Below are 25,031 nucleotides of genomic sequence, written 5' to 3'. Positions count from 1 at the left end.
AAAATCATTATGGAAATCCTTATAACAAGAGGGCAGCACATTTACTATAAATACAAGAATGGGTGGAGCATTAACAGGAACAAAAAAAAAATTGATTTACAAAAGGGACTCCATCAAGCTATATCTTTCTGTTTCTAGGCTACAGTTGGATTATATGTCAACAACAAGGGATTTCTCAAATTAAAAAAAGGAATGGGGACTTTCCATAATAAAAATGAAAGACGTTGCTGAGGGGAGAGCCTGCATCTTAACAAGGGAGTAGTGGCATGCTCAAAAACCCCTTTACATAGAGGATTGCCGTCTACTTCCACAACACTGAGTTTGATTTTTAAAGGAATGAAAGGGAGATGTAATTAATTTATTAATTGAGAGTTAATAACATTTTCAGCAACACCTAGACAGGAGTAATTACTGGTATTTCATTTTCTTTCTTAAGACAATTAGCCAGTATTACTACAATATAAACAGCACCTCTATTTAACACTTCTATCTTGCTCCATAATACTTATCTTCTATGTTAAATAATACAGAAGAGTTTAACTTCCTTAGCTTTATTTTTTTATCTTTTGTTATTCTTTAGTGTTTTTAGATTATTTTAATAAAACTAGGGGGCTTTGCCCCTGCTCGCTTCGCTCGCGTTCCCCCGTGTTTGATTTTCGGGATGCATACTTTTAAGATATTTTTTCTTTGAATTGTTGCTATTTCATTAGTTTCACTTTTATTTCAGAACTTACAGTGCATCCAGAAATTATTCACAGCTCATCACTTTTTCCACATTTTGTTATGTTACAGCCTTATTCCAAAATGGATTAAATTAATTTTTTTCCTCAGAATTCTACACACAACACCCCATAATGACAACATGAAAAAAGTTTACTTGAGGTTTTTGTAAATTTATTAAAAAATAAAAAAAACTGAGAACTCATATGTACATAAGTATTCACAGCCTTTGCTCAATACTTTGTCGATGCACCTTTGGCAGCAATTACAGCCTCAAGTCTTTTTGAATATGATGCCACAAGCTTGGCACACCTATCCTTGGCCAGTTTCGCCCATTCCTCTTTGCAGCACCTTTCAAGCTCTATCAGGTTGGACGGGAAGCATTGGTGCACAGCCATTTTAAGATCTCTCCAGAGATGTTCAATCGGATTCAAGTCTGGGCTCTGGCTGGGCCACTCAAGGACATTCACAAAATTGTCCTGAAGCCACTCCTTTGATATCTTGGCTGTGTGCTTAGGGTCGTTGTCCTTCTGAAAGATGAACCATTGCCCCAGTCTGAGATCAAGAGTGCTCTGGAGCAGGTTTTCATCCAGGATGTCTCTGTACATTGCTGCAATCATCATTCCCTTTATCCTGACTAGTCTCCCAGTTCCTGCAGCTGAAAAACATCCCCACAGCATGATGCTGCCACCACCATGTTTTACTCTAGGGATGGTATTGGCCTGGTGATGAGCGGTGCCTGGTTTCCACCAAACGTGATGCCTGGGATTCACACCAAAGAGTTCAATCTTTCTCTCATCAGACCAGAGGATTTTGTTTCTCATGGTCTGAGAGTTCTTAAGGTGCCTTTTGGCAAACTCCAGGCAGGCTGCCATGTGCCTTTTACTAAGGAGTGGCTTCCGTCTGGCCACTCTACCATACAGGCCTGATTGGTGGATTGCTGCAGAGATGGTTGTCGTCCTAGAAGGTTCTCCTCTCTCCACAGAGGACCTCTGGAGCTCTGACAGAGTGACCATCGGGTTCTTGGTCACCTTCCTTACTAAGGCCCTTCTCCCCCCGATCGCTCAGTTTAGATGGCCGGCCAGCTCTAGGAAGAGTCCTGGTGATTTCGAACTTGTTCCACTTATGGATGATGGAGGCCACTGTGCTCATTGGGACCTTCAAAGCAGCAGAAATTTTTCTGTAACCTTCTCTAGATTTGTGCCTCGAGACAATCCTGTCTCGGAGGTCTACAGACAATTCCTTTGACTTCATGCTTGGTTTGTGATCTGACATGAACTGTCAACTGTGGGACCTTATATAGACAGGTGTGTGCCTTTCCAAATCATGTCCAATCAACTGAATTTACCGCAGGTGGACTCCAATTAAGCTGCAGAAACATCTCAAGGATGATCAAGGGAAACAGGAAACACCTTACCTAAATTTGGAGCTTCATGGCAAAGGCTGTGAATACTTATGGACATGTGCTTTCTCAATTTTTTTATTTTTAATAAATTTGCAAAAACTCAAGTAAACTTTTTTTCATGTTGTCATTATGGGGTGTTGTGTGTAGAATTCTGAGGAAAAAAATTAATTTCATCCATTTTGGATAAGGAATAAGGCTGTAACACAAAATGTGGAAAAAGTGATGCACTGTGAATACTTTCTGGATGCACTGTATGTAAAAATAATATCTGTAATCCTGCGAGTCCCAATATGCTGAATCTTTTAAATGAGGTCAGTGAGATATGTGTTTCATGACTTTGTACCATAATTCAGCATAGGTTTCTCTGTCTGGAATTTCAGCACAGACAAAATGATCGACATCATCAGCAGTTAATCATTTTTACAAAGTAACCAATAAAGCATATACGGTAAACTCCGTTTTTGAAATACTCAAGATTCTTTATTTGTCACATGCATAGTTATACAGGACAACACGCAGTGAAATGCATCTTGATCTGCTTATCAAAAACTGTGCAAAATTAGAAGAATCTCAGTTAGATTAACAAAAAGTCATAGATTAAAAGGTAACTGTATAGTAGAACATAATAAATAAGTAAAATTATGTAAATAAAGTAGAATTAAGTGTTATGGTGCAATAGTGCAGTGATTATTGTGCAAAACCAAAGTTAGACTGGTGCATAGTTAAATGATGTTTGTTTGCGCTACTGCGATCTTTACTTTCTTTTTTTTATATTTTCTAATTTTCCTACTTTCATATCCTTTAACTTTCTCCACATGTGTATAGCGCCAGCTTTTTTTAAATTTTTTTTGAGCCTTTTGAATTCTACTGCTTTCATAATCTCTAACCTGCTCTGCATGTGTTTAGCGCCAACATTTGTGAACGTCTTTATGAAGTTCTCCTTTGTCTTTTACTCTGTCTTTTAAATCTGAGCCGGATTGGACGTGTTTTTTTTTTCAGTTCCACTTGTTCCGGGCTGATAATTACTTTCCTTATTTTCTGAATTTGCACCTAGATTGTTCTTTTTCTTTTTTGCTCTTTTTTTCTCCCCAATGCCTTTGATTCTCTTTTCTCTACGCTGCTTTCTTCTATGCTTAGACGTCGACGTTTCATTTTTAAGGTACTGTCCTTATACACTTTATATATGCGCTGAGAGCCCTGGATCTGTGTGTGCTCAAATCCTTAAGGCAAGTGAATGTTTTGCTACCTCTTGGCTTATTTGATATTGATTGTAAGTAGGGCATGTCTTGCAAGAATCTCATGTTCCACATCATCGTGACACGGTCCTGGGTCAATCTCTTGGCACAAAGTCTCATGTTTAAGGTCCCCACAAGATGCTCTGTGGCCAATCTCTTTCATCTTGCGGTTTCTTTTAAATGTCTTCCATGATCTTAATGTGAAGATCACGTCTCGACGCCCTTGTGTTTCTCACCAGGATTTTTTTTTTATAATAAAGAGATCTTGTTGATCTTGTGATCCTAATAACAAGGATCTGAAATTCTGTTCTGCCATGGTGGAAAAAAGCAGAGAAAAAATAAATCTTACAATAGCCAGACTGAAAAGCTTGTAATTCAGCTGGGTCACAGCACAGGTAAAGCCCACCTTCTTTGTGGTGCCAGCTTTTAAAGTGATGATGCTACTTCCAGGGGGTGTGACCTAGCAACCAGGACCTGCATTCTAGCAATAAGTAGTGAAAATGGCGGTGACCATGCATAAATGAAACAGTGTCACAGTAAAATGTAGAACAATAATAGCTGTTAAAATGGCATAGAGACCATTCTTTATAAAAGTAACTAAATAAGGACATACCCTGATGTCCAGAACCTTCCAAAATATTCAAATGATAATAATAACATGTTCAATTTACATAGAATGATAAAATGTTTTCAGTGACAATAATGTTTTTATTTTTTAAGGATATTTTTAATAATTGATGATAACTGATCTGGGGTAGAAGATTGTTTTAAATAAATAATTGCAACCCAAAGGTGTGCAGGCTTGAACTGGGCGCAGTTGTGTATCAGCATGCTTTGCTCCAGTGCTGATGGCAGCCCTTGGCTGACCAAGCAGTCGCGCAAGGTGAGCAAATCAGTGAGCATCAGGACTCATGCCTCTGAGGTAGCAAGGCATTGCACCTGCACCCAGTCAGGTTATATAAAGAGGAGCCTGCATGGCAGATAGGGCGATGATGATTGAAAAAGTAATGACAAAGAAAGAAAGGATGATAGCAAGCAGAGAATGGAGGATGAAATGAAAGAAAAGAGAGAGAGAGAGCGAGCTAAAGGCAGAAGCAGGAGAAGAGAGCCAGGCAGCTGGATGGGGATGAGCCTTAGTACGAGGAGCCTGGAGCTGAAGAGAGTTGTTCCTATTGATCAATACAGAAGAGTCATAGTGGCCCGTTATTTGGTGTCTGCTGTGGACACCAAAGGATTGGTGGTGGAAGATGGTGTGTGTGGCGGTGCCTAAGGCCTGACAGTGGGGACCTTTCGGTAGGACGTCTCCTTGTGCTGCAGAATCTGTAGAGGATAAGCCGGGGTTATGTTGGGTTTTGGAAGGAAGCATTGGGGCTCACATTTTTTATAGGAACTACTATTTTTTTAACCTCCGTTTTATGGATTGTTTCTGCATTGTTTATTGAACTTTTTAACCTCTATGGCCACTTAATTTTTTCAGATTATTTATTTATTTATGAAGCATTTGAATCACTGTACAATTGAACATGGTTTGCTTGTATGGATTTTAAATAAAAGCACTGAACGTTTTTTTGTACCTACCCCTTGCTGTACGTGTGTGTCCTCATTTGCCTGGCTTATCTACCCCGTGCTGTATGTGTGTGTCCTCATTTGCTTGGCTTATCTACCCCTTGCTGTATGTGTGTGTCCTCATTTGCCTTGCTTATCTCTGTACATAGCCATTGATGGGCTGGGTTCAAGAGGCTCCCATACGCAACAAGGAACATGGAGGTAACCTGCTCCATTGCACAATGGTTCCAATATTTGCTAAATGAGGTATCAAAAATTTATGAATCAGAGGAACTAAGAGTTTATGAGGGTGTGCTGTTTAAAACATGCAAAAACTTATAGATTTGTTCAGCTAAATAAAGATTGTTTTATTTTACAGAGATGGAAGATAGCATGAAGCATAATGAAGAACATGGCAACTGTCCTGAAAAGGGTAACACTTCATTTGATCTTTAAGCAATTTAGAATCAAATGAGTACCATTTTAGTAGGACTGGACTTTTAGAGATAAACTTGAAGAGTATAATACCATCAGTTATTATGATACACCAGCAGAAGACTAAATGGCCTCTGGAAATAAAATGTCTTTTGGTCAGGCTTAAAGATGTACTGTAAACAGTGTCTATAATAAGTATTCACCCCCTTGGAAGTTATTAATTTTTTTGTTGTATGATATTGAATTACAGTGGATTTAATTTGTCTTTATTGACACTAGCCAACAGAAAAAGGCTCTTTTAATGTCAAAGTACAGTAATCTCTCGCTATATCGCGCTTCGACTTTCGCGGCTTCACTCTATCGCGGATTTTAAATGTAAGCACATCTAAATATATATCACGGATTTTTCGCTGGTTCGGATTTCTGGACAATGGGTCTTTTAATTTATGCTACACGCTTCCTCAATTTGTTTGCCCTGTTGATTTCATACAAGGGACGCTATTGGTGGATGGCTTAGAAGCTACCCAATCAGAGCATGTATTACATATTAACTAAAACTCCTCAATGCTATAAGATATGCTTCCCGTGCGGTGCTCGATTGTTTGCTTGTCTCTGCCTCTCTCTCAACCTCTCTGACATTCTCTGCGCCTGACGGAGGGGCTGTGAGCAGAGGTGCTGTTTGCACAGAAGCTGTTTGCCTAGTGGATATGGACGCACCTCTAAGAAATGCCGCTTTATCGCGGTGCTTCCAAAAGCACACTTATTGATTTTTTGATGGTTTGCTTTAATCTCGCTCTCTCTCTCTCTCTCTCTCTCATTCTGACGTTCTCTGCGCCAGACGGAGGAGATGTGAGCAGAGGGGCTGTTTGCACAGAGGCTGTTTGCTTAGAAGATACTGATGCTCATCTAAAAAATGCCGTGGCAAACTTAAAAGCACACGTATTGATTTTTTGATTGTTTGGTTTTCTTTGCAAGCACTCTCTCTCTCTCTGAAATTCTCTGCTCCTGAAGAGAAGAAGATCTATTTGCATTCTTTTAATTGTGAGAAAGAACTGTCATCTCTGTCTTGTCATGGAGCACAGTTTAAACTTTTGACTAAAGGGTGTTATTTCATGTCTAGAGGGCTCTAATAATGTTAACAGTGTGGGAGAGTTTATAAGGGCTTAAAATATATAAAAATAACTACACAAACATATGGTTTCTACTTCGCGGATTTTCATCTATCACGGGGGGTTCTGGAACGCAACCACCGCGATCTAGGAGGGATTACTGTACAAACAAATTTCAGGAAAGTTGTCTAAATTAATTACAAATATAAAACACAAAGTACTTCACTGCATATTGTCCGCACCCTGCTTCAAGTTATTATTTAGTAGATGCACTTTTGGCAGTTTTGACAGGCTTGAGTCTGTGTGCACAGGACTCTTGTCAGCTTTGAACTTTTTTTACACTGCCTCCCCAAAGCATGATAAAGCCACCAAAATAATCGATGATGGGATGGTGTGTTTTTAATAACCTTATGCAAAGCCTGGCACTCAGTGATGGACAAAAGGCACAATTTTGGTCTCATCAGACCACACAACATTCTTCTATCAGACTTTAGAGTCTCCGATGTACCTTCTGTCACAGTCTATCTGAGATGTCATGTTCATTTTTTTTAACAGTGGCTTTCTCTTTTCCACTCTACCACGAACCTGTGACTGGTGAAACAACCATACAACAGCTATTATTACAAGCTACAGTAGAGAAGATTGTGGATACAACTTCAGAGTCCTCATAGTTCTCTTGGTGGCTTCTCTCGCTAGTCTTCTTCTTACACAACCAGTGAGTTTTTGTGGACAGCCTGCTCTAAGCAGATTTACAGCTGTGCTATGTTCTTTCCATTTTTCACTGATTAATTTAACTGGACGCCAAGTGATATTCAGTGACTTTGTTTTCTTGTCTACTTCCCTTGACTTGTGCTTTTCAGTCACCTTTTCATGGAGTTGCTTAGAGTGTTGTTTTGTCTTCATTATGTAGGTTAGGCCATCATACTGACTCACCACAAAATGGCCCTCCCAGATAAGGTGCATTTATGGAATTTCTACTTAATATTGTGATGTGTGGGTCACAGACTTGCATAAGAGTAAAGAAGGGGAGTCCAGGTTTCTGACAAAATCAGCTTTATAGTTGTCTTAGTTATCCAAATGGGAGCTGTCTCTTCAGCACACACAAAAAACCCAGCAACCATGCAGTGATGCTGATGTCATCCTGTATTCCCTCCCTTCTCAGATTAAAAGAGTTGACAGACTTTCCAGGACAAGTAAGAAGGCAGACAGTGACTACTTGGCCAGATCAGCGGCCAGTTTTAAAATGTCCCCTGCATCAAACTTCGGCTGACAGATGTGTTACGCGGTGAGCCTGTGAACTTGCAGTTGCACTGGCGGCGGACAAGCAGTCCCTACCTGCATTAGTAGAGTTTCGCCGCACGTGGTTGGGGAATTGTCAGGGTCTCAAAAATCTCACAATATGTGATCTTTAAACATTATTACAAGTGGATACTTATATGAAGTTGTGATTATTATTTTTTTTTATTAAAAAATAATGAAAAAGACTGAAGGTAACTAAAAGGTTAACTAAACGTGACTTAATGCTTGAGCATGTGAGATCTACCTTATCTTAGAGGAGACACCAATGTAATTACTAAGGTTAAAATGAAGTAAATGAGTAATGAACACCCCCTTAAGTGAGGACAAACTATTGAGAAAGCCCAAACACCTCTATTATGAAGCATTGATAAGATCTATATGAAAACCTGTAAGACACCCCTATTAATGAAGCGATGTTTAGAATAATGGAAGAAGTGAAATGTATACAAAATTACTGGTGTAGTTGATTGGTTAAGGTGATAGAATTCTTCATATTAAAAGTAAGATGACGTGATGTATTAGATAAGGTAATAGTAATAGAAAAGTATAAAAGAGAATGGATTGTTTAATTAATTGCTCATTCCTTGGACTGAGACATTTGTGCATATCTATGTGCAAATAAAGAATTGTTCTGCATTCTCATCTGGGTTCCATGAAAGACTTCTTTGAAAATCGAGGAAAGATTTTTTCCACAACACATTTAGACTACAGTCCACTAAAATCTCAGACAGGGGATCTCCATTGAACTACTTCTGGGAATTCTAAAACCAACTGGCTGCACCATTGATGATTTAGGTTCGTCATATTAATGGATGAATGTAATCAATTAATTTGTGTTTCAATTTGCAATTAATTTAGACCAGGGAGCTATTTTTGATTGCTGGTAATAAAATGTGAAAACTTCCAAGGGGGTGGATACTTTTTATGGGATTATAGGTACAGTATGTTCCATAATGATTCTCTCCTTGTCTTTGCCAAGGTGTCTGTCCTTTATTCCACCTCCTCCTCTGACCATACCATCACCAACAAATATCAGCTGAGGAGACGCACACAGCTAGCCAGAGAAAAATGTTATGGAAATAGTATAGCATTTGTAATTACGGAAAGAGAACATTATCTCGAACAGTATTTTATTTTTAGTTGAATATAAAATAAATTATAACTTTTCTGAAAGCCTTTATTTTAAGGTAGACAAGATTATGCATTCTACGCCAGGCAGTTAATTGTTTGTTCAGTGTTTTTAGCAGGATTGTTTTAAAAATCAGTTTCTGACAAGAAGTCTTACTATGGGTGTACATTTAGTTATCATATGTTTAGTGATCAGTTTAACACTTTGCAGTCTTGTTATTGCTTATATGCAGTTAAGGCATAATGCAATGCTTGGACCATATAGACCAAAATTACAGCAGGTAATTTTTCTTGAAAGTGGTTTTCAAATGTGTTTTCTCCACAATTACAAAATGCATAAGATGTTTATTTCCTTGTTATTGTAAAAAAGGCTGAAGATGGTGCTCTATATATACAACTTATTGGATAAGCGAAGTGAGGGGGAGTCCCATATTGCTATATTTTACTCTTTATTTTACATATCAATCAAATAATAAAAAGCAAAAAGTAATAGTAGATATTGTCTTATTACAAACCCTCCAAGTCGCCCTAATTTCTCACCCAGGCAATTAACAAAATATAAGAATTGTACTTGTATATTGATTAGTGTATATTACTAATAATGTATTAGTGTATATTATTATATTTATTTGCTTGCCAAATGCTTTTATGCAAAGCGACTTACAAAAGAGGTAAACATAACTGAGTAACGTTAGGTTAGGGCCTGCTTGTTTAGCAAATGTAGTAGAACATGAAAAACAAAAGCTGATTGCCACAAGTGAAAAGATGTAATAAAAAATTTACAGACATAAGTTAACAATCGATAAAGCAATTAATCTTAATTTATCAACAAATCAACCAACTGTATGAAAGATCACAGAGCAAGGTTTTTTTTTCTTCAATCAATTGGACAGATGGGTTTTCAGTTGCTTCTTAAATATATTGAGGGAGTCAGCAGTTTGGATGGAGGTGGGCAGCTCATTCCACCAGCTAGGAACTACACATCTGGATTAAGACTTGATATCACGCTGAGGTGGCATCAGTAGATGTTGTTCACTGTATATGCTTATATTTTATAATTGTATTTGTAGTATTATATTTACTGTATATATAAATGACAAACAAGTATGCAATATACACTAGCAATTAAAATTAGAGAACATGTTACTTTTTTTGTAATTTACAAAGTTGCTGCTTATCCAAAATTGAATGTTATCTCAACATGAATAGAACAGATATATTGTAATCAAATTTCATCAGTGAAAACTGTTCAACATCACAAAGTAAAAGGTTTGAACAAGATAACTGAAGAAGGTCAGAAATCAAAATTAGATAACGAGTTGCACTAGGTAATGGCTGGGAATACCTTGAAATACAAGGCAACAAAAACAGATTAGTCAACATTGGTATGCATTTTGCAAGAAGGTGAGCCGCTCTAGTGTAACTGAAACGTAGCAACGTCAGGTTGTTAAGATGAAGGCTGATGGGATGACCCTCTCAGCCATTGGAAAAGAAGATGTTCCAAGAGTGTAATTTCTTGATTATTGAAGCTCTACAAAGAAAAATGGTCATTTAAGTCCCGAAAAAAGTCTGATCACCAATGTAAGACAAGTGCATGAGAAAACAGGATGATACAGAGACTCTCAAGGGGGTTTTGGTTCAACACTGCAGCAGGAATTGCTTGCCGATTCAGTGCTGAATATGGCAAGAATTTGTCTCAACATACAGTGTATTGTTATCTGAGAGAATTGGGAGTGAAGGCCCACTTCGTAGTGTCCAAGTCTCTCATCAGCAAGAATAAAAAAAAGCTAGACTAGCCTTCGGTGAGAAATGTGTTGTGTAGACTGAGGAGAAATGTTCCAAAGTTCATTTCAGTGACGAAAGTAAGTTTCATTTACTTGGCTTAGATGTGAAGTATGTTTGGTGTCGAACTGGGGAAAGACTGAATCCAAAGTGTGTAAAGAAGTCAGTAAAGTTTGGAGAAGGAAGCATCATGGTGTTAGGATGTTTTCTGCAGCAGGAGGCATGCCTGTCATACAGCTACATGGTCAGGTGAGTGTTAGTGTATACTAGAACCTCCTTTAACTACATGTGGTTGCATCCCGACAAGCATCATCCAATCAGTCAGCCATTTTTATGTGTGATAGTGCCCTTTGCCATACTGCAAAATGGGTGAAGCAATTCTCTAAGCTGAGAATATCGAACTGATGAAACGTCCAGCCCAGAGTCCTGATCTAAACCAGATTGAAAATCTTTTGGAAGATAAATTTTGACACATTTACGGTAAAGAAACCCGTTACAGATACTGAATTGCAGAAGGAGCTGGAAGACGAGTGGAACAAAATCAAGCCTGAGCTGTGCAAGACATTGCTCATGTCCTGTGGACGCAGAAATGCCAAAGTCATTTAAAGCAAGGGCCTCTACACTTCCTACTAAATTTTTATAGATTCAGTCCTCAGAAAGCATTGACAAAATTAATTTGCAGGCTTCTTTTGCAATACATTTGTAATAGTTCTCTTATTTTTGATCGCTGTAGTTTTCCAAAATTAAATGGTTTTTGTTGAATGACTTTTTTGCCTTGGTTATTTTTGAAAACATTCTAGTACAACAATAATTATACCTGCAGCTATTAGGACTTTAAATTTTGATTTGTGACAGTCATCAATATTTGAAAGAATCATTTTTTCCATACTGTTCTCTAATTTTGATCGCTACAATAAGTAAAATGACAATTACAATAATAAAAAATACATATTGGAGTAAAATGAACTTTAGTATGCAGTCTCAAACAGTTCAAGTGGAAGTCCAATTTTAATTAAAATGCTTATTTTAGTGTCCAGAGGTAAAAAAAACCAAAATATCTGAAATCGATGATAAAACATCCTCAACCAGCCTACAGTTCTTTCTCTCTAAGCCTAATAAAGACCGAAAATTAAAAACCAGTGGTATATATTGTGGACTAAGCCCCGGACACAGACAGGCAGACATGTTGTAAATCACCACCACACATTTATTTATAATATTTGCAAAGTCAATAGTGCCACACAACCCACTTTACCCCCAAGTCCAGGCCTCTCTTATACTTTGCCTTCCTTCTTCGGGCCGCCTCCACTCTCCTCTCCAAGCTTAGTCCTCTCCTCACCCAACTCCAGCCCTGAATGAAGGGAGGCGGCCCCTTTTATAATCACCCAGATGTGCTCCAGGTGTTTCCCGGCAATCTTCCACCGACACACCCCAGTGTGGCGGAAGTGCTGGCTGCATCCCCAGAAGCACTCCGGGTGTCCAGGGCTCTCCAGGCACCGGGGCGCCCCCTGGCGGTGACCACGGGCCCCTACAGGGTTGAGCTTCAAAGCTCTGTACCCGTGGTCCCAATAGCAACCAGGGTGGCTGCCCCCACGTGGTCTGAGGTGGGCGCACTCCCTCTTCGGTCCTCCAAGGCGTCCCAGCCGGGTCGTCAACCCAGGCATATGCCACAATACTTATAACTTATTTTGTTGATATATTTTACAACTTTTGTCACTTCTATTTTCACTCAGGATTGCCCTTTTTCTTTTTTCTCCATGGTGTATTAATTTAAAAACTATATATAACAGAGGACAATATAAAGATTGTCCTATCACATATTTAATGTATATTAGATGTGTTTGCAGCATGACAAACTAAGTACATACATATTGTTAAGGATGTTACAGATTTGTGTGAAGTACTGATATATCAACTGGAAAATAATGGGAAAGTTTCAACATATGAACATTTTAATTTTATCAGTTAAATTTGAAATGCATTAAATTAGGATCTATTAAATTGACAATTTACTGTAGGGGTGCCAAACTCTGATCCTGGAGTTGCCACAGAAGTTGCAATCTTACATTCTAAACGTTTTCTTAACTAGTGACCAGTGTTTGCTGCTAATTAACTTCATTTAATTGATTTTCTAATTTAAGACTCGCACCCTTTAAATCCGGGATGAATGATGTTGGTCCTGAAGGGCCGACGTTGATCACCTTTGATTTACTGGATGGACATTTTAAATAAATGGGAATCAGCAGCTTTCCTATTTTGTAGTAAAATGCAGAGCTATTCCTGACCATCCTCGATGTTATTCATTCTTTAAATATATCATATAATCAGTTAGAATCCTTTAGATATCTGGAGACTTTGAAGTTTTTCCAGTGCAGGGTCACAGGCAGCCAGAGCCTAAATCTTGGCATGGACACAGAACTAGTACATTGCAAGGAAGACCCACAAAGCTCCCACACTTTGACACATCAGCTGAATTTAGTTTTTCAGTCATCCCAGCAAAATGTGGTGGTGCAGTGGTTGGACACTCCAATGGACGAAACCCAAGAAAAAGATAAAGAAAAGTTCAAGATGTGCTTATTGAATCAAGATCAAAGTGCTGTGAGTCACCACTGATGCAGTTGCATATGTAGTCATTTCATTATTTAATGTCTTATTGACTTTTTTGCAATTATTTTGCTCAAAGTAAATGTAAGATACCCTATGATTTACTGTTCTTTTTATAATAAATTACAGTAACCATTTGTGGATGTTGTTTTGCAGGATTCAATTTTTCAAAACAAAACTATTAACAATATCCTGATTTAATATAAACATGTTTCTAAAGTTTGTTATTTGCAAGTGTTTAAGCACGCATAGGTATATAAAATGATGTTCTGAAAGCTCTTAATACGAGGTGTGGCAGAAAAGTAATGAGACTGGCAACACTGCAAGCGATCTGGCAATGCTGCGCTGTTGTCCTTGATAGAGCACGTGTATCAGTACCCTCCCATAGCTCAGTGCGAGTTTCAACTCCTTCCGTTAACTACGTGATTTTTGTGACTGCTATTAGCGAAGTTGTGTTTTTGGTTGTGCGTCACGCAAAATGGAACAGCAGAATTTGGAGCAACGTTGTGCCATTAAACGGCAAGTGTGACGTTTGAAAAGTTAAAACAGCCCTATGGGGAACATTCTTTATCCCGAGCTCAAGTTTTTCGCTGGCACAAATCATTTTTGGAAGGCAGAAAAAACGCGTTGAAGATGAACACCGCTCAGGGAGGACTTCAACTTCGAAAACCAATGAAAACATCAAACGTGTGAACGCTCTTGTGAGATCAGACCGTTGTTTAACAGTAAGAATGTTGAGTGAACAATTAAATTTGAACAGATTTACCTTTCATCAAATTTTGACTGAACATTTGCACATGCGAAAAGGTCTGTGCCAAAATGGTGCCGAAAAACTTCCCTCTCCATAACAGAATTTTTGACCTCAAAAGGCATTCCTGTGGTTCCCCAGCCCCCTTATTCACCTGACCTCAGTCCGTGTGACTTTTCCTTTTTCCTAAACTGAAAATGTCCTCAAAGGACGTCATTTTGGGACTTTAGAAAACATCCAAAAGAGTGTAACGGACATGCTGAAGACCATACCGGTTGAAGACTTCCAGCGCTGCTACCAACAGTGGGAACAACGTCTCCATCGGTGTGTAGCTGCCCAAGGGAACTACTTTGAAGGGGATAACATTGATGTTTGAAAAAAATAAAAACTTTAGTAAAAAAAAAATCAGTCTCATTACTTTTCTGCCACACCTATTATTTCAGGTAAGGAATACAGAAGCTTTCAGACAAAGTAGTTATACTTACTTATCATGGCACCAGACAGTATTGATGTAGATTAGTCCATGCAGTAAGAGTTTCACTGCACTCTGTACACATGATAATAATGGCCCTACGAACCTAGAATATATTATTATGAAAGAATTAATTTGGAAAGGCACGGTGGCACAGTGATGAGCCCTGAGCTGCTGACTTATGGTTCAACTTTCCTGGTTTCATATTATAAACCCAGTTGTTCTCTCTGTGGGTTTTTCTTCAGGTTTTGCTCCCACATCCCAAAAAGATGTGTGTTGATGTTATTAATTACTCTAAACTGATCTCCTGTGTGTTTGTGTATATACAGTCCCTGCAATGTATTGGTGCTCTGTCCAGTGTGGATCCTGCTTTGTGTCTGATGCTCCCTTGCTAGGCTCTGCCCCCTTGAACCTTAACTGGAAAAATGTGTACTTGAGAATATTTTTTACGTAAAACTTTGCCTCTCAGTGTCAGTTAAACAGTTAAGCTTGGGCTTGATACTTGGAATACAAAATAGTAGTGCTTACTCACATAGGCATAGACCTCCTGACTTTGTTACTGTATTTTTTTCCCTACAGATGAGAAAAAAATCTGGATGTTTACCACAATCATTTTACTGACTATACTACTTGGTTTTATCATCTTTATAATTTGTAAGTAACTAATTCAGAGCATTTTTAATTTTTTTTTCATAAAAATGTTAGAGTGTATTTATTATGTGTTAACAGTTGGAAACTGCTAGACATATTGTGTCTGAGCTGTATAGTTCCAGTGAAAGAATATGAAAGAACAAAAAATCGGTACTTTTCCGAATGCAGTGTCTTACCTAATCCATTTACATACATACATGCTTTATTTTGCGTGTTAGTGTAAACTAACTGCCCTGCACCTCAAACTCAGACCATAACTACACAGAAGCAAGTATTGTGTTCAAAAGACTGTTTTATGTTTTTCACTTAGCTACCCCCACACACAAAGAGGCTTCTTTTTCACGTCTTTGGATAGATGGTCTCACATTTTTGTCAAGGACCTTCTGGTATAGTAACAAATTAATTGTGGTTTTCTATGATGGTGAGCTGCCCTGGCTCTGCTGCCACATCCACCACCATGCTTTACATCTGGTATTAAATGCTGTCTTTGGTTTTCACTAAACATACCCTTTGGTACTGTGGTCAAATAATGTCTATGTTTGCCTTGTCCGTCTAGGACATGTTGTTCAAGAAATCGTGGTCTTCAGTGTTTATGGGCATACTTTAGTCTTGTCCCAGTACTCTTTTTGGACAGCAAAGGTTTCCTGCTGACACCATGTAGATATACATAATTTGTTCAGCCACTTTCTAATGGTAGTCTCATGCAAGAAACTGATTCATTGAAAGGATTGCCCTATTATTTACAGTTTAAAAAAGATGGCTTAATTGAAAAAAAAAAAAATCCATCAAGAAACATTGGGAGGCAATATTAGGCATATCAGTCCTGAATGAGAATACAGTGGCAGAAGTGCAATAAGTTTGTACTTTAATTGAATTTTAAAATGGTGATGTAATGACCATGAGCTTTTGATTAGAGTTTGCAATTTTAGGCAGTGCAGAAACTGATGCTTGTTTCATATGTTCTAGGGTTTTTGATAAAGTTTCGAAAACAAAAAGGTAAGTCTTATTTTTACATGTGTTCATTTTTGGCACTGACATCAGTATGGTCTGTGCATATTGTTAGGAATAATTACTGTATCCAAGGTTTGTCCTTCATTTTCCCTCTGATAATAATATATTTTTCTTTGGCATACGCTGTTGTTGAAAATGTGTCACTTTTTGTTGTAGTACTTGGTCAAACTTGTTCCATCTCATTCCACTGATTTTTGACATTTGGGGCCAGTGCCTGAATATATTGTTATGCTCCTGTAACTACTACAGGACTTTAGTAATTTTGTGGCATAGAGCATTATTCAACTGAAATTCCCAATTGCTGATTGGAACACCGCAGAAATGAAAGGTTACTGGTTAGCAAGTGTGCAGAGGGGCTGTCATGCACTCTACTAAAGACATCCTACACCGGGGTGGCGAACTCTAGGCCTGGAGTGCCACAGTGGCTACAGGTTTTCATTCTAAACCTTTTCCTAATTGGTGAATTGAATACACAATGAATTGAATACACAATGGGCGGTCGGAAAATCGAGAGTACACCTTATGAGAAGGATTTAGGAGTCATAGTGGACTCTAAGCTATCAACTTCCCAACAGTGTTCAGAAGCCATTAAGAAGGCTAACAGAATGTTAGGTTATATAGCACGATGTGTGGAGTACAAGTCACAGGAGGTTCTGCTCAACCTTTATAATGCACTGGTGAGGCCTCATCTTGAGTACTGTGTACAGTTTTGGTCTCCAGGCTACAAAAAGGACATAGCAGCGCTAGAAAAGGTCCAGAGAAGAGCAACTAGGCTGATTCCAGGGCTACAGGGGTTGAATTATGAGGAAAGATTAAAAGAGCTGAGCCTATACAGTTTAAGCAAAAGAAGATTAAGAGGTGACATGATTGAAGTGTTTAAAATTATGATGGGAATTAGTACAGTGGATCAAGACTTGTATTTTAAAATGAGTTCATCAAGAACATGGGGACATAGTTGGAAACTTAAGGGTAAATTTCTCACAAACATTAGGAAGTTTTTCTTTACACAAAGAACGATAGACACTTGGAATAAGCTATCAAGTAGTGTGGTAGACAGTAAGACATTAGGGACTTTCAAAACTTGACTTGATGTTTTCTTAGAGGAAACAAGTGGATAGGATTGGCGAGCTTTGTTGGGCTGAATGGCCTGTTCTCGTCTAGAGTGTTCTAATGTTAGTGACCAGTTTTCACTGCTAATTAACTTTTTTCCCCATCACTTTAATAGCCCTGTTAGAAGAGTTCAGCCCTCTGAATTGATTCCTTTCTTCATTAAATGACAACCAAGCAGAAATGAGATGTGAAACGAGCTAACAGATGACCAGCTAAACTGGATCTTCAAACTCCGACCAATTTCACTCCAATCACTTTCTTAATGAGAAGCCAATTCTTGCTGTTAATTAAACCCGTTATTTAATTCCATGGCTTGTTGCTGCTCTTATTCTGCCACAGCACAAATTTCGATAACTGTTGTTTTTCTGTTCTTTCTAAGAGCACCATCAAAATGTTTTGGTGACCTGAGAGATCAACCTTACCAAGACCATCACCTCTCTTTTAATTTCAGATATTTGTGATGGGCACAGGGGAACTGGTCGTTATTGTTTGGCTGCTAATTAAAGAAAAAGAAACAACTATGAGGCCTGAGTCAAGTTAATTAAATGAAGTAATCAGCAGTAAAAACTGGTCACTAATTAAGAAGATGGTAACAATGAAAACCTGCAGCCACTGTGGCTCTCCAGGCCTAGAGTTCGCCACCCCTGCCCCAAATCATTGAACTTCCATAACTACCATCGACCTACGTTATTGACACCTATCAGGATGGAGACATAAATTTGTGGTTTTTGGCATATTCTAGTTTTCACATTACATGAATTAATAGGAGCTTCGATTCACTGAACCAGTTAATGTTTTTCAGATCTTCTAGTTTTCAGTGTTTTACCTCTTAGTCCTCTATTACCTTATTTATTTTCATTAACTAAGCCTGAACTAAGTTGAGTTGATAACTGCCACATATTCCTCAAATTCTCCCTCTAAATTGGTGTACACCCAGGGTCTGCTGGTGGTAGTGTACCTGCTTTATATGGTACTCTTGGCACATATGCTTCACCCAGGTGAAACAAGCATTTTGACAAACGTGACTGAAAACCATTGTCCTCTCTTCCCATTAAAGAAGACTATGAACTTATTTTAAAAAGATGTGCCAAGCAACCTGATAGCCACCAAACTCCAAGTAGAAATAAGAGTATGCACTATTTGAATAGAAATTAGTTAATAATAACATTTGGTTCTCAAAGTGTTTAATTATTGTATGTTAGTGCCACAGCAAAATTGGCCAGGTACGCCATGTTTAATTTAATTTGATCCCTGAAAATGTTTGTTTCATAGTTACTGATTTCAGGGAAGTGGCAGATGAATCTGAAGTACATCAATGTTATATGAACACCTATATAGTGTTTTTGTAAGGTTTGACAGGAGAAAAATAGTGTTAAATGTTTGAAATTATCAATGATTTTTCAGGATCCCATTAATACAGGTTTGGATTTTGAGTGTTTAGTCTTTATTTATATATATATATATATATATATACAGTAATCCCTCGCTATATCGCGCTTTGACTTTCGTGGTTTCACTCTATCGCGGATTTTAAATGTAAACACATTTAAATATATATCACAGATTTTTCGCTGGTTCGCAGATTTCTGCACACAGTGGGTCTTTTAATTTATGCTACACGCTTCCTCAGTTGGTTTGCCCTGTTGATTTCATACAAGGGACGTTATTGGCGGATGGCTTAGAAGCTACCCAATCAGAGCATGTATTACATATTAACTAAAACTCCTCAATGCTATAAGATATGCATCCCGCGCGGAGCTTGATTGTTTGCTTGTCTCTGCCTCTCTCTCACCCTCTCTAACATTCCCTGCGCCTGACGGAGGGGCTGTGAGCAGAGGTGCTGTTTGCTTAAAAGATACTGACGCTCCTCTAAAAAAATGCCACTTTATTGCGGTGCTCGGCATATTTAAAAGCACAAAAGCACACGTATTGATTTTTTGATTGTTGCTTTAATCTTGCTCTCTCTCTCTGACGTTCTCTGCACCTGACGGAGGAGATGTGAGCAGAGGGGCTGTTTGCACAGAGGCTGTTTGCTTAGAAGATATTAACGCTCCTCTAAAAATGCCCCGGCAAACTTAAAAGCACAAGTATTGATTTTTTGATTGTTTGCTTTTCTTTGCGAGCTCTCTCTCTCTCTCCCTCTGAAATTCTCTGCTCCTGAAGAGAGGAAGATCTATTAACATTCTTTTAATTGTGAGAAAGAACTGTCATCTCTGTCTTGTCATGGAGGACAGTTTAAACTTTTGACTAAAGGGTGTTATTTCATGTCTAGAGGGCTCTAATAATGTTAACAGTGTGGGAGAGTTTATAAGGGCTTAAAATATATAAAAATAACTACACAAACATATGGTTTCTACTTCGGATTTTGTCTATCGGGGGTTCTGGAAGCAACCCAGATCGAGGAGGGATTACTGTATATATATATATATATATATTTTTTATTTATTTATTTATTTATTTATATATATATATATATATATATATATATATATATATATATATATATATATATATATAATACATACAGCCACGAAAGTATTCAGATCCCCTTCAAATTTTCACTCTTTGTTATATTGCAGCCATTTGCTAAAATCATTTAAATGAATTTTTCCTCATTAATGTACACACAGCACCCCATATTGACAGACAAAACTCTGCCACACCCCGCATGCCTCCAATTTTTGTAATTGTTGCAGATTTATTGACCCTGGATTCGACTCCTTGTGGAAAAGGGTGAAAACTGAAATATCACATGGTGCAGCCTGTTTTTAAGTATTCAGACCCTTTGCTCAGTATTTAGTAGAACGCCAGTCAGGGCGACCGCCGCTCTCTCTGCCGGCTGATTACACGGCGTGGAGGCAGCTTGAGACGGGTTATCTCCGCCCATAACGAGGCCCAAATTAACCCCGGAGTGGTATGTGTCTCACCGCTTGTAATTTTAGACCAGTCCCGCCCTAGTATCACCGGGTGTGGAGGATCAGGTAGGACCGCTACGGTGAGTTTACGAACTGACCCTCCGTAACTGATGACACAGCGGCGGACCTGTACCAGCGGATGTCTCCGTGGACACAGGTTATACCGGTCTTAAATTTTAGCCACTGTTGCGGTTGCAAGCGGCGGGCAACAATGGAAATGTTGCTGCCGGAGTCGAACAAACCTGTGAGTCTTGTGTCCGCTGGACGCATCACCACGCCAGTATGTGGGACCGCCAACGGATTAGCAGAGCACACCAACCCTCCTCGCCTCCACCTGCATTCCTCCTGCCCCAAGCGGTTTGCGCGCGCTGCACCGCTACGAGCTCGGATTGTACAGGGAGGGGCTAGGTCTTGGAACGCACTCGCTGGGTTTGACATACGGTTCTGCTCCCCAGAGTGTGAGGCCGCCTCTGCGCTCCATAAGCTCTATGAGCTCAGACATGTTCTTAAACTGCCGCCCCAAACCGGCTGGGTGAAGCCACGGGAAGCGCTTCCAGGAGCAGATAGCAAGCTACCTGCTCTATTATTTGGTAGGGCGTGTTTTCAAATATATATATATATATATATATATATATATATCCCCAAGAGAGCATACTGAGTCCCTTTGCCTCCCTCCAGGGCAGCCCATTCTGTGAGCCCCACCCGCACACTCCCTGGCCCTCCAGATGGCCTAGTTATGAGTGCTACCGGTCACGCCGACCGCGGGCACCCTCCCCGCCTGAAGACTCGGCCCCGCACGCCCCACCTGGGTATATTGCAGGTCCTGTCCCCTTCTCTCACCCTTTTGAGCTAATGAAAGTATTCAGACCCCCTTCAATTTTTCACTCTTTGTTATATTGCAGCCATTTGCTAAAATCATTTAAATGAATTTTTTTCCTCATTAATGTACACACAGCACCCCATATTGACAGACAAAAGAATTTTTGTAATTGTTGCAGATTTATTAAAAAGAAAAACTGAAATATCACATGGTCCTAAGTATTCAGACCCTTTGCTCAGTATTTAGTAGAAGCAAGATACAGCCATGAGTCTTCTTGGGAAAGATGCAAGTTTTTCACACCTGGATTTGAGGATCCTCTGCCATTCCTCCTTGCAGATCCTCTCCAGTTCTGTCAGGTTGGATGGTAAACGCGTTGGTGGACAGCCATTTTAGGTCTCCAGAGATGCTCAATTGGGTTTAAGTCAGGACTCTGGCTGGGCCATTCAAGAACAGTCACAGAGTTTTTGTGAAGCCTCTCCTTCGTTATTTTAGCTGTGTGCTTAGAGTCATTGTCTTGTTGGAAGGTAAACCTTCGGCCCAGTCTGAGGTCCTTAGCACTCTGGAGAAGGTTTTTGTCCAGGATATCCCTGTACTTGGCCGCATTCATCTTTCCCTCGATTGCAACCAGTCGTCCTGCCCCTGCAGCTGAAAAACACCCCCAACAGCATGATTCTGCCACCGCCATGCTTCACTGTGGGGACTGTATTGGACAAGTGATGAGCAGTGCCTGGTTGTCTCCACACACTGAGGAGAGGCAAGACACATGACAACTCTGTGACTGTTCTTGAATGGCCCAGCCAGAGCCCTGACTTAAACCCGATTGAGCATCTCTGGAGAGACCTAAAAATGGCTGTCCACCAACGTTTACCATCCAACCTGACAGAACTGGAGAGGATCTGCAAGGAGGAATGGCAGAGGATCCCCAAATCCAGGTGTGAAAAACTTGTTGCATCTTTCCCAAGGAAACTCATGGCTGTATTAGCTCAAAAGGGTGCTTCTACTAAATACTGAGCAAAGGGTCTGAATACTTAGGACCATGTGATATTTCAGTTTTTCTTTTTTAATAAATCTGCAACAATTTCAAAAATTTTTTTTTTTTGTCTGTCAATATGGGGTGCTGTGTGTACATTAATGAGGAAAAAAATTCATTTAAATGATTTTAGCAAATGGCTGCAATATAACAAAGAGTGAAAAATTGAAGGGGGTCTGAATACTTTCCGTACCCACTGTATATATGCTGCAATAATTTTTAGTTATGATCCAGTTTGGTCTATTTAGTTTGTTGAAATACTTACTATTTTAATTAAATAATTAAATTATTGTCAATTTTGTTATTTTAGATTATTCCTTTTAATGAGTGCCTTTGTTTTTCTGAATCATTTTACATTGTTTTCACTGATCTGATTTTTACACAAGTATGATTGCAAAAAGTGATATGGAGTCAAAACCTTTCAGAAAGGGTTTACACTGCACATGTAATGATTGTTCTGCATCCAAACCCTCCATACCACTCAAACCATCAGCTCTAATTTTTTTCCTTTCTTGATTCTCTTCTATGCCTTCATGAGCTTACAAATTTGCAGATGTCCTGTACTGAAACAATGCAAAGCAGAGCATGGTTTGCATCTGTCTGACAAAATAGTTTTGTTACTTTTGTATATGTGGAGCACTTTCAAGGCAGATTCATTGGATCTGGTCAGTCACAAAATGAATCTGACCAGTCAAAAAAATCAGGATAGAGTCACCTTTAGTTAGAGTATATAGGTAGCCATAAAAGAGTGCTTTGATGTCAACAGCGACTTCCAAATAACATTAGATGTGTGAAAATGCTAAATATGAGAATTTTAAATAAGAGTTGTACTATAAACACTTTCTATCAGGGAGGGGCCCCTGCCTTTGCAGTTTTGGGGAACTCACAAATTCTGCGCTTTGCCAGTGCATACATGTGTCTGAGCCTTTTACATTGCTTTAAAAATTTCTTTACAAAAAAGGTCAGTTTCTTCTTTTGCTTTAAAAACGTGACAGAAATGTCATATAGCAAAACTAAAAAGATTCCTGCCACTCTGTCCTTAGAAATGGAGAAATTTTGCTGCAAACGCACAACCTCAAATGAAAAATTCCTTTGTATCAATTACATTTTTGCTTATGGTTTAAACTAACAGGATGGATACAAAGAAACAAGTGGTTTTTTATGGCTGTTGGATTGCAGTTTTTTTTTTCAACTGATGGAAGTTATTTATCAGATAAAAGAAAGAAATACAGAAAAGCACAGGTATACATTATGTACAACTCAGGTCTTAATTTTACTGGTAAAACCCAAGTGTCAGTACAAGCATGGATGAAAGTAACAGATCCATAAAAGTCATAGAATCAAATGTTGGAGGAGTTTAGTGTTTATTTTATTATTTTTTTTAATATTAACATTTTTTCCTTTTATTGATTAAAAACAACTTACTGTATAATAGTTTGATCCAAAGAATCTACAAGGATTGTTGTTTTGTCTTTTTTTTATTTGTAGTTGCAGTCCATGTATTTATTATATAAGATTTTTTTGTAAATTTTTCATTGATTGCCATTATTCTGAGAAGGGCAGTTTTAGCATACCCATCTTTTCATGTATACAATGGAATTTTTGGAATGAAAATTCTAAAATGGCCACGTGACTTTGGAGTGAAACACCATGAGAGGGGGTGAAGCCCTCCTAAGAGCTGTGCAGAGGGGTGGGTGTATGTGTTAGATAATCTCTCTTACTCACTCACAATATGATCACAACAAAACCTACTCCTGTCATTAAATCTTTTTGCCTGGGTGCGTGGCCACTGGCAGGTCTTGGAATGGAGAAGGATATTGGCTTGGATTAGTTCATGGTTGTTGTGGAAAGTGACACAATGTTGGCTCTAATCCCAAGTGGGTGGTGTGAATCTGCTGGCATTGGATGGGGTAGAGAAAAGATCATTGGTACCACATGAAAATGGGCAAAGAAGATTGGAGCTGCAACAGTGGTGTTAGAGGGTGAGCAAAGATAATGACTGTTCCAAAATAATGAGATGTACATGCACCCACAAAAAAATCGACCAGTACATAATTTAAAATTACACCTCAAACACCTTCCCATATACACATAGAGTTTAAAATAAAGCTTGCAGTACTTACTCAAGGTAGCAGGGTACAAGTATTAGTGAAATAAAAGAATTAAACTAAATGTTTTGTAGCAGGTGCAAATGTTTACTTAATTTAACTTTTCCTTTTCTTTACAGCTAAGTTTAAGAGAGGTAAAGTATATTTTTCTTATCTATTTCCTTTTGTTAGGAAATATTAAATAAACTGTGGTTAAAACTTTTGTTTTTTCTTTAAATTCAAATAATACAACTACATTAAATTCTGTAATATGATTTGCACTTTATGTTTGCTAAAGTTATTTTTTCGTATACCCCACCCTGTGTGTGTCAGAGGTTTTTTAGATGTTTGCCACTGTGGGTTCTTACTATTGCAACTAATTTTTAACAATGTCATGAAATCAGAAAAATAAAAAAACCTCTTAATAAACTAGTCCTGTTTCCAAACACAGAATTAATTCAAATAAGTAAACTCAAAGGCAAAATGGTATTTTTTTGTCACTGTGTATTTGAAAGTTTTCCTTAATCGTCGATTTTACATAACTGGCCTCAATAAATCATATATAATTGACTTAGTAATTACAGCATATAGTCTGAGCTCTTGGAAAACATTGTTTCCTTTGTGCATTAGAGCAAAGCCTTAAAAGTAGCACAATACTTTATTATTCCACATCAGGGAGTGATTAAAAATCTCATAATCTATTGTGTCACACAGTCTTTGCACAGTCTAAATAACTGTGGAACATGTTGTTAGTGAGTATCAGACATGAAGAAAAAAATTCAGTCCTGCTCAGTACAGCAATATTTTATTTTGTCAATACTTTGACGACAAGGAGCAGGACTTCTTTTGTGGTGCTGTGTGTAGGTATTGTAATGAAGACAAAAGTGGTAATGTTTTTACCTGTTGGAATAGAAAATGCAATGCA

General features: G+C 38.5%; 1 protein-coding gene across 2 annotated transcripts in view; it reads left to right on the top strand.

Moving 5' to 3' along the window:
- LOC120525121 (butyrophilin subfamily 1 member A1-like) overlaps positions 1-25,031 on the top strand; it is a 71,895-nt gene that overhangs the window by 25,104 nt on the left and 21,760 nt on the right. For both annotated transcript variants that reach the window (XM_039747161.1, XM_039747151.1), the window contains exons 3-6: positions 5,285-5,338; positions 15,062-15,136; positions 16,100-16,129; positions 24,247-24,261. In XM_039747161.1, the coding sequence (XP_039603095.1) occupies positions 5,287-5,338; positions 15,062-15,136; positions 16,100-16,129; positions 24,247-24,261 (172 nt within the window). In that variant the 5' untranslated portion in view covers positions 5,285-5,286. The remainder of the gene's footprint in view (positions 1-5,284; positions 5,339-15,061; positions 15,137-16,099; positions 16,130-24,246; positions 24,262-25,031) is intronic.

Source organism: Polypterus senegalus, chromosome 1 (genome assembly GCF_016835505.1).
Source record: "Polypterus senegalus isolate Bchr_013 chromosome 1, ASM1683550v1, whole genome shotgun sequence".
In the NCBI taxonomy this organism is placed as follows: domain Eukaryota; kingdom Metazoa; phylum Chordata; class Cladistia; order Polypteriformes; family Polypteridae; genus Polypterus; species Polypterus senegalus.
The sequence above is the reverse complement of the archived record's forward strand: the minus strand, read 5'-3'. Positions and strand labels throughout refer to the sequence as shown.